At 40.9% G+C, this 18,897-nt stretch overlaps 1 protein-coding gene across 1 annotated transcript in view; it reads right to left on the bottom strand.

The window, feature by feature from the left end:
• LOC143886448 (5'-methylthioadenosine/S-adenosylhomocysteine nucleosidase-like) overlaps window positions 1-18,588 on the bottom strand; it is a 59,706-nt gene extending 41,118 nt beyond the window's left edge. Inside the window, exons 1-3 of the mRNA XM_077390415.1 lie at window positions 18,360-18,588; window positions 18,203-18,266; window positions 12,426-12,517 (exon numbers count right to left, since the gene is read on the bottom strand). Coding sequence (XP_077246530.1) covers window positions 12,426-12,517; window positions 18,203-18,266; window positions 18,360-18,438 — 235 coding nt within the window. The 5' untranslated portion in view covers window positions 18,439-18,588. The remainder of the gene's footprint in view (window positions 1-12,425; window positions 12,518-18,202; window positions 18,267-18,359) is intronic.
• Between the last annotated feature and the right edge of the window lie 309 nt (window positions 18,589-18,897).

Raw genomic sequence — 18,897 nt, 5'->3', positions numbered from 1 at the left:
TTTTTTTAGTAATTTTTTTTTTTTAAATAAATTTTTAACTATTAAAAAAATTCTCCGACCCTTCACGCTTCCCACTTCCCACCATCCTCGAGAGCCTTCGCTTCCCCCGTGGCAACCTTGCTTCTAACAGACCCTTAAAACTGCCAATATACTTTATAACAGAGTATAACAGAAATAACTGTCCAAGATACCTTCTAACGGATCCTTACAACTGTGTAAGATATTTTCTAACAGTTTATAACAGAAGTAACTGTCCAAGATCATCAACTTTCTTCAAAGAGCAACCATTTAACAGAACAAATTCAACAAGATTCCCAGCATTCTTCAAAGAGCAACAATTTACACCTATAAACAGATTTGTAAGAGTTTATCACAATCTTCTGCATTACCGGTAAATGAATGGGCAAACCCAGCAGTAAACCATTCCGTATTTTTGAAAAAAAAAATGTTGTAGAAATCTTCAGCAGAAGCATGCATGTGCAGAAACATAGGTAGTTTTACAGCCTCTGCTAATTCAAACTGCTTCTAAAAATACTCACTCTGAATCCCAAATGGGCAAAAGTGAAGCCTATTATAGTCTAATCCACATTCATCAATCCGAGCCTCCGTGATCTCCTCAAGGCCTTCGAATGGTACCTCTTCCTTTGGTATTCGTCTGCGAGTTCCTCAAATCTCAATGATGTCAGATGCTCCTTGCATCATCATCCCCTCATTGAATAAAACTTGACCATTAGTTCTCTTCATTTTCAGCATGAAAAGGGTAAAAGTGCCAAACATTAAACACGTGTCCAACTGTCCAGCCTTCAGGCAACACTACCCTGTATGCATTGTCATATCTTCTTTCCAGCCTTCAGGCAATCAGCTGGTGCAAGTTTTCGTTGATTTTAGCAGTTTGTTTTTCCTGCCTTATCATGGCAGCGATGGTGGCCTCTATCAATTTGTTCACTACTTATTACAATATTGTAGAATCCGACATGAATAGATTCTCTTAATTGCGCCAAACCTTCCGCAGAGGTGGCTTGGGCATCATTGGTGGGTGGGGTGTGCACCCCATAGTTTAATGATTCCTTGTGGAGTTGGTGATGAACGGTCACCTCCCTCGGCCAGTGGTGTGTGTGCACAGTTGTGCCAGAATTGATCGCAGTTCAAATGACGAAGAAAATACTTGGGGTACCTTAACCGTTGGGTAACAACGAAAGTAAATAGACTGGTGCAAGGAAATATAAATGACCGAAAATGTAAATGCCAGGAAATGTATATCCTCGAGGTTGCCGAGAGGTACATGGAAAGGTAAAAAGATATAATAAAGTGATTGTCATATCAAGTGTTGATCGGAGGATCAAAGCCTTTGAGTGCCCTGGTATTTTTAAACTTTCCTAGGAAACACATCATGCCCCATAACTCCGCCTCTTCGTACTCCGTGGAGTAGTTTATAAGTAGTGGCATCGTGCATCGTGCGACAGAAGGGGCGCAGTCATTGCCAGCAACCTTCGGCTTATGTGCCAGCCCATCATTCAGAAGCTTCGCGTATCTATCCTTGTCGTTAACTGCACACGTCTCCTCCACGCGGCACTTCCCTCCAAACAACTACTGAAAGGTCATTTTGGGTCAGACGACTAGGACTAAAATGTGTCCATCTCCAATCACCACTATACACGCCATTCAGAACTTCCATCTGAGTAGCATTGATGGACCACAATCAAGAAATCCAAAATGGTTCTACCTGCTCAATAATTGATTTTTTGCACGTCTTGTGAACCTTTAACCATTTCTGATTTTAGCATTCAGTTTGAAGGCCCCCAATAGAAATCCAATGTTGTCATATCGGTGTATATTTTGATGGATGGGCTGAATAATGAACCATACAATCTGAGTAGCTGAATAATGGGTCATGTGTACACTTGTGATGGAAATCGAACCCATCTCAATCTGAGTAGCGGGACCCAAAACAACCACTTTTCTCCTATTTATTCACTACAGCGGATTGAAAAAAAATATATATCAATAATTGCTGAATGACTGAAATGACCAAAGGCCCTTCTAACTGACCAAAGCCCTCTTTCCATGTGAAACACTCATGCTAGTCAATGGTCAACAATAATGAGAACACGATTATCTTAGAAAGAATAGACGGTATTCCAAGCTCTATAGGATCCAGCATGTACTTCAGCATCAGCATGCGTCTTAACTTAGATTATTAGTGAAAACTATCAAGTATCAAGCATGTTTTGGATTAAATAATACCAAGACAAAATAACATCAAACCCTACAGTACAAACAAAATTATTTGGAATTTTATTAGAATAGTAATTAATTCCAAACATCATACTAGCTACAAAGTTGAAAAGCGGTTAAGCTAAAAATAATTATAAAAAATTTTATATATAGATAACAAACAAAACATGCTTCCGAAAGATACAAGTGCAAGAACGAAAACGATTGAAATGGTTATGTAATATTAATATTTGTGTAGAAGAATTAACGTGTATTTAACTACAGTGTAAAAATGTCGTTAGATGTTTTATAACAAGAAGGTAACTAATGTGTGTTAGAAGCCACCAAAGAGGGAGAAAGAAAGAGGAAGAAGAGAAAGAGTGAGTTAGAGAGTCTCCCCCGCACTTATGTATTTATATATATAATGAGAGAGATACAAAAGACCAATATGCCCATAGGCATATACATACACTAACACTCCCCCTCAAGCTGGAATGTATATGTCAAACATTCCTAGCTTGCTACAATTATCACTCAATTTGGCTTTGTTCAATGCTTGGTAAACATATCCGCTAATTGGTCCACCAACCTAGTGAACACTGTGCATATTTCTCCTTTTTTATTCTGATGCCGGATGAAGTGGCAATCAACCTCGATATGTTTAGTTCTCTCATTAAAGACTGGATTTGTGGCAATGTGAATCGCTGCCTTGTTGTCACAATATAACTGAGAAGGAGATGATAGGGAGAAGCCGAACTCTGACAAGAGAGAGCATAACCAAATGAGCTCTCCACTTGTGTGTGTCATAGCTCTATACTCCACATCTGCACTAGATTTGGAGATAACGTCCTGTTTCTTACCTCGCCATGACACAAGGTTACCTCCCACAAATGTGCAGTATCCTGTGGTAGATCTCCCATCAGCTGGAGATCCTGCCTAATCTGCATCTGTGTACACTTCTATCTTCTGATGTCCGTGTTTCTTGAATAGCAACCCTCTACCTAGAGCATTTTTCAAATACCGAAGAATCTGAAGAACTGCTGCCCAGTGTGAAGTACGAGGTGAACTCATATGTTGCCTGATAGTACCAACAGCAAAGGAGATATCTGGGCGTGTGACTGTAAGGTAGATAAGTTTACCAACCAGCCTCCTGTATCTGCCTGGGTCATCTAACAAGTCTTCCTCTTCAAGTAGTAACTTCACATTTGAGTCCATGGGAACTGAGGCAAGTTTCACTCCAAGATAATCTGTCTCCTCAAGCAAGTCTAAGACATATTTTCTCTGTGAGAGAGATCCCCTTTGTCGAATATGCAACTTCAATACCCAAGAAGTATCTAAAACGACCCAAATCTTTGGTAGAGAACTCATTTTGCAAGAAGGTCTTCAATTTCTGGATCCCAGTTGTATCACTGCCAGTGATGATGATGTCATCGACAAAGACTATCAAGAGTACACACCCAACTGTAGACTGACAACTGAAGACAGAATGATCAACTGCACACTGCTTCATACCAAAGCGCATAATGGCATCACTGATCCTTCCAAACCATGCTCTAGGAAACTGCTTGAGACCGTAAATGGATTTCTTTAATCGACACACAGAGGATGACATCTCCCCCTGAGCAACATACCTAGGAGGTTGCTCCATGTAAACTTCCTCTATGAGCTCACCATGAAGAAAAGCATTTTTGGCATCCAACTAATGTAGAGGCCAGCCCTGATTAACAGCAAGAGAAAGTAGAGCACGCACTGAAGGAATCTTCGCAACAAGAGAAAATGTCTCACCATAGTCCACCCTAAACGTCTGAGTGTACCCTTTGGCAACCAAGGCGCCTTAAGGCGCTCAATAGAGCCATCAGGCAAATACTTCACCGTATAAACCCAACAGGGCGCACCAGGGGGCAGAGGAACTAAATCCCAAGCCTGATTGGCCTGAAGGGCATCCATCTAAAGGTCCATAGCAACGCGCCACCCCGGGTAATCAAGTGCAGCAGCCAAGGACTCTGGCAAAGAAACAGAAGATAGAGAGGAAACAAAACTATGGAAAGCAGGTGTGAGAGCATCATATGAAACAACAAACGAAATAGGATGAGCAGCACTCTGAAAACGAGTGCGGGAGGCAATAGGAGAGTCAATAGATACATCGGATGTGGAAGGAGGGAGCTCCTGATGGGCTGGCGATGGCGCTGCCGGAGATGGATGAGCTGCAGAGGAGGCCGAGCAGGTACCTGTAAGGGAAGAGAGGTCTCTGGAAGAGTAACCACAGAAGGGGAAGGTAAGAGAGACGATGGATATGGACAGACTACCGGGTCAGGAAGAACGGGAATCAGTAGAGGAAGATCTGAAGAATGAGAGAGGGGTTGTATCCGGAGAGCTCAGAAAGAAGGGCTCAGTCTCGAAGAAGGTAACATCTGCCTAGACATAGGATCGACGCAACCGAGGGCTATAACAGCGATAACCCTTCTAGGTGTGAGTTGCCGAGAAAAAGGCATCGTTCAGATTTAGGATCTAATTTATCCAAACTAGGCCCAAGGTTGTGGACAAAGCAAACACATCCGAATACCCGAGGAGTAAGAGGAAATGGCTCATAATGAGGATGTAAAATTGGAAAGGTGATGAATCACCTAGAACCGAAGAAGGAAGCCGATTGGCCAGACAATTAGCAATGAGAACTGCACCACCTCAATAAGACTTGGGAACTCGCATCTGGAAGAGAAGAGTGCGAGCTCCATCCAATAATGATCGCATTTTCCGTTCGGCAACACCATTATGTTGAGAGGTGTGAGCGCAGCAAGATTGATGTAGGATACCACGAGTGGAAAGAAATTCCTCAAAACCATTAGATTTTGAGAAATATTCCCTGGCATTATCAGTGCAAAGGCATTTAAGAGTGCAATTAAATTCGTTAGTAACTTCTGAATGAAAAGTACAGAAAACAGAGAACACATCTGAGCGATCTTTCAGTAAATAAAGCCAACACATACGTGAATAATCATCAATAAAAATGACAAAATAAAGATGTCCAAAAACAGAGGTAGTCATGCACTAAATCAAAAGGGTGTGAGGCCCGACTAATAGGCCTAGACGAGAAGGACACCCTATGGTGTTTCCCAAGTTCACAGGCCTCGCACGAAAAAGGGGTAACAGAAGAAGAAACGATAGATGTCCGCCGCAAACGATCAAGGCAGGGATGTCCAAGACGACAGTGCCACTGATATGCGTCGCTGGAGCTGTGTAAAATGGTACGAGGCGGACTACAGTCCAGACCATAAAGCTCATCAATCTCACGGCCCGAGTCAATCATCCTCCCAGTCAAGAGATCCTAAAACAAGCAATAAGAGGGATAACATGAGACAGAACAGTTGAGATTTTTAGTAATCTGACTAACTGAGAATAAACTAAAGGAGGACTTTCGCACACATAGAACTGAGGACAATGTAAGTCCAACACGAGGAGAAATCTCACCAACACCAGAGAAAGGAGTGGAGCTCCCATCAGCAAGTGTGATGGACTGATCAGAAATACGACGAAATGAACTCAGTGAGGAAGAAGTACCTGTCATATGATTGGAGGCTCCAAAATCAATGATCCAAGAGCTGGAGCTAGTAAGAAGAGATGTAGGGGAGCTACCTGGCTGAGCAAAAGTCGCAGTCGGGGGATGGCTGGTAGACTTGAGACGCTGTAACTCATCAAAGTCGGCAAGAGACATAAAGACCCCATCAGCCTGAGGCCCAGTGCTGGGCTGAACGGAAGTAGAGGATGGCTCGGAAGAATCTGGTGCAACAAGATGTGCGAAGCGGCCAAAACGAGCCTCAGAGGAAGGACGAAGCTCAGGGTGCAATACATAGCAAGTTTCCATATAGTGTCCCTCACGACGACAATGCGAGCAATATGGACGTGGTCGGCCACCACGCCCTGCAAGAAGATCACGTCCACTGCCACGACCAGCGTCACGACCACGGCCACAGCCAAAGGTGCCCCCACCACGTGTAGCACAATCACCTACGTCATAAGCAGCAGTGGCAGTAATATCGACCGAAGAAGCCGACACAGAGTCACCAAGAGCACACTGTTGGGCACGCAAGTAAACCTCCTGAATAGAGGGCATCGTGCCAGATCCAAATATCTGCTGACGGAGATGCAGAAACTCATGACCCAAAGTCTCGAGAAACTGAACGACACGTATCTGATCACGCTGCTGAGCGGCCGTAGTCAAGTCAGTGGTAAGAGGCATAAGAACATCCAACTGCTGGCAATGGGAAACAAACTGACTGCAGTAGGTCGAGAGAGGAGTGTCTCCGCGGCGAAGGTTCATCCACTGAGAATAGGTGGCACAGATTCGAGATAGGTTCCCTTTCCCGGAGAAGGCAGTAGCGATATGATCCCAAACCTGGCGAGCAGTGGGAAGGTGTATCATGGTCCCAGAAATCTCAGATGACATACTCTGCCAGAGGAGAGTACGGATAAGGGCATCATCCTTCTCCCACTTATCATAAGTGGGATCACTGGAAGGAGGGGGGTCACAACGAAGAATAGAGATCTTCCCTCGAGCAATTAGATAAGTCTCCACAGCCACTTTCCAATTCAGGTAATTGGAACCATCTAGCCTCACTGCGGTCATGGGAGGAAAAGAACCATCCATCGAAGAGGACAAGGGAATATAGGAGGAAGATGATGGGCGAGCGGGAGGAGCAGAAGCCACAGAAGGCTGCACGCGAGCAGGATCCTCAATCACTGGGCTATCCATGAGTAAATGATCGAAGAGAGAAAATCAACTGGCGAAAAGGTATGATGCCTCGCGTAGATCAGAGAAATCAATAATGGAGATCGCGGCTCCGGAGAGACAGAAATGATAAATAGGGCATGAGAGAAACCCTTGATGACATGAAGAAGACAACGGATATAAAGCTTTGAGATCGGAGCCGCGGAGAGAAAATAAAGAAAATATTGTTAGAGATTTAGGCCATTTGGGAAGGGAAGGAGATTAGGGTTGTCAAGAAATAAACAAATAGGTTAAAAAAAAGGTTAAAAGAAACAAAAAGAGATATGAGATGGGGATCTGTGGAGGAGGAGGTACTGTCGGGGGTACTGTAGCGGTTACTGTAGCGGGTACTATAGCGGTTAGTGTAAAGGGTCACTGTAGCAGGTTACTGTAGCAGGGAGTGGAGGAGAGGAGAGGAAAGGAGGAAGGGGGCTTGCAAGAAGCCACCAAAGAGGGAGAAAGAAAGAGGAAGAAGAGAAAGAGTGAGTTGGAGAGTCTCCCTGATGCAGTATTAGGATTTATTCCTCATTATTTAGTTTCTAGTATTTTTATTTCCATGTTATTAGTTTCTAGGATTTTATTTTCCATGTTATTTTTAGGAATTCTTATTTTAGTAGGTTTCTATCTTTTAGGTTGTTAATTGCCTATTTATAGGCCTCTTTACAGCTTTATTGTTAACTTTGAATGATTATTGAATAAAGATTGATTTTCCCCTCTACAGGTTTCTTCTTCTCCGTCCCCTGTTTTCTTCGTCTCCTCTTCTCATATTCTTCTGTTCTCCCCTAATTTCGTCTCTTCTTCTCTTCTTATTCTTCTTCTATTCTTCTTCTTCTTCCCCTGTTCTTCTTCTATTCTTCTCCTTCTATTCTCTTCTTCTTCTAATTCTATCTCCTTTCGTCTATTTCTCTCCCCTTTTCTCAATTTCTCTTCACAGTGCTGCATCAATTTGGTATCAGAGCGAAAGATCCAAGAGCAAAAGGTCCAAAGATTCTCATGTTTTGCCAAAAATCTGCAAAGAAAATCTGCGAAGGTGTTTTTCGTGCTGCTGAGTTGACTCACCCAGTCAACTCAGTTGTCTTCAACCTCTTGAAACCCTAACCTTCATCTCTTTAACCCAATACCCAAACCTAACCCTTTCTTCCACCCTCACATCCAAACCCTTTCCATCCACATCCTCCATCATCAACACCTTTTTCAACCAGGAATTCCTTTGTAAACAGCCCCGAAGGCCCATCTTCAAGTTCAAACCAATATCTCTTTTACACCCACCACAGCAAAGCCCTAACCTAAGATTCCCCATCTTCTTCCCAACCTTATACCCCCAAGCCCACATTAACAGTCCTCAAGTTTCGACAATAAAGCCACCCCAAATCAGTCCCATAAAAGCTTCAGCCGTCCACCTCATCTCCTTGTATTTTTGCCCAACAGCCACATCACAAAGCCTATCTTCCTGCGCGTTTCCTGGCCGGATATTCTTTTTCTACCATTCTCAGCGTCGGTGAAAACCGAAAAGTTGTTGTCGTGTGAGAAAAGTAAAGGACGTCATCCTTCTCATGGGAGTAACAGATACGGCTAATACGGATAGGTAAGTTTAAAGAAAGCAACAAATAGACTTTAAGCAACAAATAGAGGCAACTTACCTGTACAAGTTAATCGTCGTGGGTTACCTTACCCGCTACGTTTCCTTTTATGCTTGTACATGTCAGCCGGAAAGAAAGGAAGAATAAGGTAAGTTAGTCTTTCATATTTGAGGAAAGTGTCTCTAGTCTCTCTCCTAGATAAGCTTATCTACTCCTCCCTTTAAAAAAACACAGTGGGCCCACGCTGTTTGGATGATCCAAAGCATTCATTTGATAGGTCCTAACATAGATAGGGTGTGCCCAAAAAATCAGCACCAAAGGGTCATCCTAGAACTTCGTTTTGTGGTGCCTTGTGGTACCCAGAATGGACACATATGATGTTTATATGCGTCCATTTTGGACACGGTGTGCCCCACAAAACGAAGTTCTAGGATGACCCTTTGGTGCTGATTTTTTGGGCACACCCTATCTATGTTAGGACCTATCAAATAAATGTTTTGGATCATCCAAACAGCGTGGGCCCACTGTGTTTTTTTAAAGGGAGGAGTAGATAAGCTTATCTAGGGGAGAGACTAGAGACACTTTCCTTTTCATATTTATCTACTTGCTTTATTCTACCTGTTAACCTGAAATAATAGGTTACAGGTAACGTAAGTAAAAAGAATAAATAGAGGCAACTTCTCTTTACCTGTAGAAACCGCCAAACCGGTCAGTCCATTAAGCAGGCCAGTAAATAAAAAGAAAGAAAGAAAGGTTCGTACTTCATTGTTACCTTACATAGTGTAAGGTAATTAATACCCCCCCTTTTTCTTTCCTTGCAAACCCCCTTCCATTAACAAATACCTATTTAGCAACCCCATTTTCTTCTTGGACACCCCCACTAACTTTAAGCCTCATATGACTTAAGTTAGAGAAAAAAAGAAAGACTTATGACCACACCCCACTTTCTTCCTTTGGGCACCCCCCGCATATTAGTACTACTAGACTTAACCCCTTTTTTTTCCTTCAGGCACCCCCCAACAAAAAAAAATCAAAAAGAAAAAACAGAGAAAAATAAAATCTTTTCTTCTCTCTCTAGTGTCTCTCTCCTCTTTCCAACTATTTTCTCTCTTCATTCGGATTATTTCCGCTCAAAATTGGTTCGCGACCTCAACACGAAAGTTGTTTCGTGCGATTAGAGCACGACCATCTCAGTTTCAGCACTCGACAGTGACTTTCAGCCCAATTCAGGAGCAATCTCGACTGTTGATTGTGCCCCTTCTTCCGATCATCAACTTTCACTCATCCGATTTCAGATCCACGACAGACAGTGTGTTTCTTTCGACATGCCATACAGATCAGGCAGTTGATTTCAGTTTTCGTCATCAATCTCTATGACTCCACCATTTATTCCCTTTTTTTATGGGTACGACGAAAGCTATTGGAATGGCCGCACTCACTTTCGCTATTATGAGGATGCATGTTTACGTTGGATTAATGCTCTAGACGCATATCATGAGTACAATGGCCATGATCCCCAACGACTATCTACTGGGCTAAAGAAACTGTGCGACGACAAGCCCGATGCTCATGGGACCACATGGAAACGTACCGTCGTGGAAGAAGCGAGCCGCCTCCAATCAATCGTTGGAAGGATGTTCGTGATTTTTTTATGACTCTTTATACGCTCCACTATCTACGGAGATTGAAGCGTGAAGAAGCCGCTTGACGAGAAGAAACAGCTCGCCGTGAACAAGAAGCAGCAGCCCGTTGTGCACGCGAAGCTAAAATTGAAGCTTGGAATTTATAGCGTCGTATACATGAGTCAGATTTGCAGAGCCAGCTTCACACTTCTAAAGCAGATATTGTGGCAGATCCACGTGAGGCTTTTCCCTTGACAGAGTTGATCGAGCATCATCCTGAGTCAGAGCCGAGTGACATGATTGTTGAGCCATTACCTGAGACAGATGATCGGGAGCATATTACAGAGGATTGCCCTATATTTGCGCCGATTGATCAGATTGTCGAGACTTGTGCCGACACAGATGATCCTGTTCCGCAGATTGATTATGAGGTCCATCAGCCTAACATCACTACGCCAGCTTCAGTCCTAGACACTGATTTTATCATTGATTCTACTGAGCCTGATGAGATAACAGCGGATGATTTTCATGTTGATTCTCCTGCGCCTACTGAGCTACCAGTTGATGTTGATTATGTGGAGCTAGGAAGCACGGGTACTCTCCCGGGGCTCCCGCACCCTCACCCGACACGTATGGGGTGCGGGTACGTCCGGGGTGCGTACCCCATTTGTTTTTTTAAAAAAAAACTAGTTTTTGTGGTTGGGTGCGTGTCGGGTGCACACCACGCGTACCCGACACGTCCTGCTACTTCTCTTTCCTCTCCTGTACTTCTCTCTACTTTCCTGTACTCGGTACTTACATGTAAACCAATTAAGTAAATGTCTTTACTATTTTATTGTCCATTTACTTAAGATTTACATGTAAATAACGGAATACCCCCCTTTTGGATTTATTAAAAATAGTTTCAACACCCAAATCTAAAAGGAAAAAAAGTCAACTCTCCAGTTCTAGTACAAAATTCAAAGAAAAAGGGTCGGGTCAAAATTTTAACTTCCAAACGGTGGGGTATTTTCAAATTTTAAAAATTCATAAAATCTATCGTGTCCAAACATTATTAAATCCCAAAAGTCCGGTAAAAAAAATATCATAATTTGGTCTCTAAAAATTATTCATCTTGTCAGGCACTGGTCAACACACTGGTGACAGACTTTTTTTTTCTAATGAATGATGTATTGATGCCTCATGTTATGAAATATGGAACTTAATCACTTATGGAATGAAGAGTAATATTAGAATTTTCCATTTTGGTGATGTTATTGTTATTTAATTGCTCTACAATTTTTTTTTAATTTTTATAAATATATAATAAAATATTAAAATATATTATTATATTTGGCGTACCCGAACCCGGTTTTTTTGGCAAATCACGTACCCGTGTCGTGTCGTACCCGCACCCCGCACCCGTACCCGTGCTTCATAGATGTGGAGGATGTTCCCCGATTGGTACCACCCATAGCTGTTTTGCCGATCACGCTGATCCAGGACGAGTACGTTGCCATCTTCCCAGCTTCCCTGATTCTCACGAAAGACTTGTATTTTGATGATTTTGCATGGATGCTTTCTACCATATTCCGCCGCCAGCCTTTCAGATCACTTTCATTGCTGTCTCGAGTATTAGCCATCAGGATTGCTTCAGACGGATTGTGCCTCATTCTACTTCGTTGGATTATTTTCATATTCGACCGAAATCCGAAATTTCGAGTTTCGGTTGAGACCGAGACCGAAACCGAAATTCGGTGAAGTCAAAACGTTACAAAATTTTGACCGAAATTTCAGGCCGAAATTTAAGGAATATCTCCAAAAAATTCTGAATTTTCTTTTTCCGTGACATTTATGGCCGAAATTTAAGGAATATCTCCAAAAAATCTTGCTTTAATTCATTATTTAATATTATTCCGAAATTACGGAAATTATATCCCTTAAAAATAGCCGTTAGTCAGATTTCGCGCCGAAATTTCAGTTTCGGTGAGGACCGAAACGCATTCCGAAACCGAAATTTAAAACCTTGTTAAAATACAAGTAGATTTGTATATATACAGAAGCTAAAGAACATGTATTTCTTGGATTTACAAGTCACCAATTGTATTGAAATAGGTGTATCTCCGGTACTCGAGTTTTCAAAGGTGGTGCATACAAAACAATACCTCGTAAATATAATAATCCATGGGCATGTGATGTAACTTAAAGCATGTGTTTGTCGATTTGAAGTAGTATAAGGTAAACCAACTGAAAGAACCAAACACTTACCTAGAAGTATATCTTTCCCTGGCCAGATTATATTAACATGCAAATCTTTGTAAATACCATGATATCTAACCCATGGAACCCCTTTAGGAAACCTGTAAAATGATCAAATTATGAAACTTGTCAAAACTATACAACAAATAGGAACACAGATAAATTCACAATACAGCAAATACTTAAGTACCAAAGATTAGCTACAGTAAAATCTCCATAATTCAATATTCATAGACCAGCCTTGAGTCATTAACTTAGGTATATAATAAATTACAGGGAGATGATGTCAATATTCAATTGTTCTGATCATAGCACTCCATTTTTTATTTTACTCTTTTCTCATTGGCTGATATAATTCCCAACAAGCTATCAAAGCCAATTTGAAAATTTACAATAAAGAAAGGGGTATAGATATCAAAACCAGGAAGTGTGGGCACATGTCCCTAAATTACACAGATATTAAATTAGAAACCAAATATTATACGTTGTTGGGTTAATGATGTTTAGGTTTATAAAGCTAAGATAAATATTTAAATTGCAATAACCATATAAGTATCTATATGTGACATATACCTTTGAAAAGATAAGAACGTGTGAAAATATATAGGAAAAGTTCAACTACAAGCCAAAAGTAGAAGTTTGAACCGCATTGTCCTTTCCCCTCCCCCCTCCATGGATTCATCTTTACTCTTTTCTCATACAATAACATATACTTGGCATTCTCTCATTTCTCTATATTATCTTAGATAAAAAAAACAATCTAGATAGATACACTGCATGATTCACTTTTGTGAAAACACCTGTAAATGTGTTGTATAGGGGAATAATTAATTAAAAGTTTATTTAGAATAAATAGCTTTAGAGTCAAAATTATTTAACAATAAGATATCCATGTTAGTGTACAGAAATGCCTAATGCTGGGACAGAAACTTTCTAACATTTTTGATAGGTTACTAGCTTATGAAGGATTAGTTTATAAAGGTTCTACTATATTAGCTCCAGTTCTTGACAAAGGAAAAAAAAAGGGCGGCCCAGTGCCAAGGCTCCCGCCATTGCGGGGTCTGGGGAGGGCTAGATGTACGCAGCCTTACCCCTGCTTTGCAGAGAGGCTGTTTCTGTGACTCGAACCTGTGACCACCAAGTCACAATGGAGCAACCTTACCGTTGTGCCAAGGCTCGCCCTCTTAGTTCTTGGCAAAGGAAGTATCCCAAAAATAGAGAAGAAACACTATGCATGGAAAATTCATGTTCAATGAATTGGATATGTTATACCATGATTATTCAACATCTAAGATATTCTCACAAGATACCAATCCCCAAACAAATGGCATGGGTACAAGTGCAGCAATAAGGATGCGTACTTTTATAATAGTAGAGTAGAGCACTACAAAAGAGTGCTCAGATTTATTTGAAAACACTACATGAAATACTACAAATTCAATGATAATCGGATTATTTTTTTCAAACAAGTAACTAAAAGCTAAAATATTCTTTTTTATCCAATACGCATCTATACTGGTGGGAGTGATATAATTTGATTGTATTGAGGCTCACAAAAAATTGCAAGTGCAATCATTCAAGTGTATCAGCTGATACGACAAATAAGCAACGTGTATCAGCCAAAACAACTAATATGGGGTGAAAAATGACTCATATGGTGCTGATACAGAGTCACACCCGGCCATGTTCAAATGAGTAGCATGAGGTTAAATTTTTTTCAAATTCTTTTAATCATTTTTAAAGGGGGTTTTATTCATTTAAGGTTGTATAACCTATATCACGATAGATCTACTAGATTCAACCATAAAAAAAATAGTTGAAGCATGCATCGATGGATCAAAGTCGGATTTATAAATTTTAGGAGATTTTCTTTTGAGGTAAAATCCCTATTTCCTCATTATTTTTCATTTTATTTTTTATGGATTCGTCGTAGTACATCAAAGACGTGCATGATTCATTAGATGCATGTTTGCAACAAGATTTATTTGTAATGTATTGTTTGATTATTTTATATATTTATTGGAATACATCACTATCAACTTATGCAAGCTTTTGGATTTTCTTCATTTTATTTACTTTTTTATCATTGATTTTAAAATAATTTTCCATTTTAATTAGTATATGCTATTTTCAATGGTTGTAGAGCTAGATCCATATGATATGAGCACGATCCACATATGTATCAGTCTATGCCTCCATTGTTTATGAAATATTTTGACTTTTTCAGTTTTTGGGTACATTTTAGTGATTTTTTAACTTTTTAATAATTGAAATTCGTTTTTGTTTGGCATTTTAGAAATTTTGACCTAGATATGTGTAGCCTTATTCATGTTTATTTTACATTTTTATGGTCTTTAAGTATGAGACCTGTTAATACTTAGTACCTGTGCAGTTATATAATTGTTTTATCTACTGCAAATTGTTTATTAGGCCATTTTTTTAATGATAAGGAATTTTATTCAAAGAAGAAATGAGGGGGAACCCCAGGGACCAACACAGACAATACATAAAGAAATAAAATAGAACGAAAATACAAAGAATACTAGAACATAAAGCCCCTCAAGGGGGAAGGAAATCATAAATCGCTAGCCCTTCCTTTGCGACCCCGGCCCTGGCTAATCTATCAATGTCTCCATTAGCCAATAAGATAGAGATGAGCCCTCCACTCGATCATGTATCTCGTCAAACCAATGCGCAACGGCGGAGGATGACTCCCCTTCAACCACCTAATAGCATTAAGGGAGTCAACCTCTTATTAGACAGTCTAAGAGGGTGCTCTATAATCCTCAAGCCCTGAAGCACTGCTCTAACATCCGCCTCGCTAGAGTCTGCTACAACAATAGGACATAAGAAAGCCCGCCTTGTGCGACCTTTCTCGTCTCTTAACAGTCCCCCCACGCTTGCGGGCCTAGGATTTCCTAGACTAGAACCGTCAAGATTAAGCTTCAATTTTCGATGGTCTAGTACTCTAGTGACTCCCATTTGATGGACGGGGCCATCACCCGGTCGTTGCTGAAGCAAATAACTCTCCAGCCCTTCCAAAGATTAAAGGCTGACACAAACCTGAAACTTGGAAGAATTTTACCTACGCTATGGACAAGGCTATAATCTTATTGTACAAATTGAGAGAATTTCACCAAACCCTTGAATACCCTTGCATTTCTTTCTTTCCACAATACCCATAGCGTGGATACTAGGGCTACATTCCAAAGAGCCTTTCCCTTCGAAAACCATGGCAAAAACGACCAACACTCTATTAGATCTGCCAACCTCAATGGGAAAACCCATACCATACCGTCTTGCTCCAAACCTCTCTTGCCAGTCTGCAATGCATGAACATATATGATCCATTGACCCGCCTGACACCACACAGAGTGCACAATGGTCCACTATCAGCATCTGATGGTTGCGGAGATGGTCTACTATTAATATCTTGTCTAGGAAGGACGACCATCTGAATGCCCGAACTCTAGGTGGCGTCGAGATATCCCATACTCTTGCAAGAGGTGAGATTCCAGGGCAGGGGGGCAACTAATTGTAGAATTGACTTCACACTGAAGATCCCAGAAGAGCACCAGGTCCAAACCCTTTCATCTTCGTCTGCCCTTCTAATGAAGCATGCTCTAGAATATCTAATAATCTAGCTATCTGCTCAAGTTCTCAGTCAAAGAAGTTTCTTCTGAAATCCAGCTTCCAGCTTAGCAGCCCATCCACTCACTCAAAAACAATTCTAAGCGAACGCTTCCTTGTCTCTCACCACAGAGAACTGGTATGGGAATATCTCCTTTAAGGGGAGATCTTGACACCATTTATAGTGCCAAAATCTGATCTTATCACCCACATAAACTCTATATATGATCCCCTCATTGAATTTGAACTTTCGATCAAAATGCCCCTCCAAACCGTCAATCCATTGTGCCTCAACCTGTCCTCTGATAACCAATGCCCCAGCTCACATCTGTACTTACTATTACCTTCATCCAAAGATGATTACTCTCCTCCCCAAATCTCCACAACCACTGCCCTAACAAGGCCTGGTTAGCACGTTTCAATCTTATAATTCCCAAACCCCCTGCTTTTAGAGGTCTACATATCTGATTCCAACTAACCAAGTGAAACTTCCTCTTCTCCTCCAACCCTCCCCACAAGAACCTTCATTGGATCTGTTCTATCCTTTTTATGATACTCATAAGGCTTTTTTGGTTAAAATAATTGTTTTCAAACTTTAACTTCAAGTAGTAACGAAAAAAACTTGACAGACCATACGCTCATCAGTACATTCCAATCTAAAAATCATCTTAAAATTATCAAATCATAATTTTTAGTAAAAGTAAATATGCAAAATAAAATAAAGACATTAAACATGACTAAAATATTGCATATCACTCTGTTTTTTTTTTTTTGAATCATGAGTATCCGTATCACCCAATTCAAAGGCATATTGCCGATACCTATCGCTGATACGGCCAATACGATCATTTCAACCTTCGATCCATATACTGACCAATTCTGATGTTTTGAACCTTGAGCATACATAGCCAACAAAGACACACACGTAAAAATGAATTATATCTACAACCTAATGTTGAATATCATCCATACCCATTCACATGTTCAATTCAATCGTGCTACCACAAGGTTCTCTCCAAATGACTCGGACACTAACTTGCTGAAGACATTCTTTCTAACACATCATTCATACTCTTACCAATCAAGGCCGATCTGCTAATATAGGATGCAGTCTGAAAGATTTTGAGCCAGCTAAGTTCCCAAAGACCTTCCTAGTCCTGTATCAAGAATGACATACTCCTTGCAATAGAAACAAACTAGCCAATCACTCATGAAGAAATGAATCAAAATTCTCCACATAGAGTAACTAGAGAGGATAATACTATTAAGATCAGAATGAAGTGGGTATTGGATCAGAAAAATACTATTAATAAAGCGCCATCCACATGATTTATTAGAAATAAACGATTACAACAGAAGAGGAAAAGGGTTTTCCTTCCATCCCTTGCACCGTGAAAACCGGGGAGGAGTTCTGAACTTCTGAATAATGTCTCTGCTTTCAGAATGTTGTTACGTACCTAGATGGTCCCACTTGGGTGGAATAAATTAGTCTAGATTTGTGTAGCTTGTGAGTTTGCAATCTAGTCGTTTGATGTGGGTAGAGATAAGGGGTACAGTATCTAGATTGGTTTGAGTACGAGTTTTAGAGGAAATGGTAAGTGGCTGCGAATTGGGTTTTCGATTTAACATGTAAGTAGTCTTTTTTAAAATCAATGAAGAACTTAATTTGGGAAAGTGTGTTTAGGCGCACAGAGGATGTTAGGATTAGATTTTTGTATTAGTTTTTAGATTTAGTAGTACTCTTTCGATAAAAGTTAGTGGTTATATCTTTAAGAGTTCTATAGGATTAGGTCTCTTGCTTGTTAGTGGTATAAATGATTTGTACTCAGCTATTTTCAAATTAATAAAGAAACTTGTTCTAAGACATGTCTTTGTACACAGAGGACTGATCCTTCCCTCGAAGTGGATCAAGAGGCTGATCTTCCCTTTAAGAAGATCAATCACGTTACGAACCGATCTGGGAATCACGTTACGAACCGATCTGGGTTCGTAAGGACTGAACCTTCCCTCGAAGTGGATCGAGAGGCTGATCTTCCCTCTAAGAAGATCAATCAAGTTGCGAACTAATTTTTGTTTGTAACGCGGAAATCTAAAAGCAAAACACTAAAGCAAAGGGGACCATATTAAGAGAGAGAGAGAGAGAGAGAGAGACTCACAAAGAATCCGTGTCCTTAGAGAGCTGGAACTTGGTGACGAGAGGGAGAGCTTCAGTCTGCATCGCTGGAATTTCAAATTCCAGAAAAAGAAATCGTAAGAAAGAGAGAAAAAAATCCGCAGCAAAAAATCATAGAAGAGGGGGAGATGAAGGGGTACCGATGATGATGAGGATGGTAGAGATGGGCTTTTGTTCCGATCCCATGGCCTCCTCTGTGCTTTCTTCCTGAGGGGCCATGGCCTCTCTCTCTCTCTCTCTGGAACTTTCTCTGTGTTTTCGGATTTGCAGTAGGGGTGTGTTTATTAATAAGAGTGGGGAGGAAGAGAAGCACGCTTCCCGTTATTGATTTGCTGGCTCGCTGCTGAGTGCTGACTGGGATTGTCTCAAGTAAAAGAGGGAGGGGGGAGAGTTTCTTTCATTTTTGGGTGATGATAAATTCGCACCTTTGTAGGATGATTCAGCCCCCTCTAACGTCAATTGATGTCAAAAAGAGCTAAAGTCTGACGCTTTTTTTACGTCAATTCACTTCACAGGGGCGTGAATCATCCTCCAGGGGGTGCGAATTTATCAGTTCCGAAATTTTTGCTTCTTCTTTCTTCTCCATATACAGCGTGGGGCCATGTTGGGTGTCTTCTTCCTGGAAGAAAAGTCCCGGTCCACGGTGTTGAAGAAAAGGGTAGATATTAGGAATGCTAA

The sequence above is a fragment of the Tasmannia lanceolata genome, unplaced genomic scaffold (assembly GCF_043159265.1).
Source record: "Tasmannia lanceolata isolate RefF3 unplaced genomic scaffold, GAP_Taslan_0.1 ptg000011l, whole genome shotgun sequence".
Taxonomy (NCBI): Eukaryota; Viridiplantae; Streptophyta; class Magnoliopsida; order Canellales; family Winteraceae; genus Tasmannia; species Tasmannia lanceolata.
This window is presented reverse-complemented; position numbering and strand designations above follow the sequence as displayed.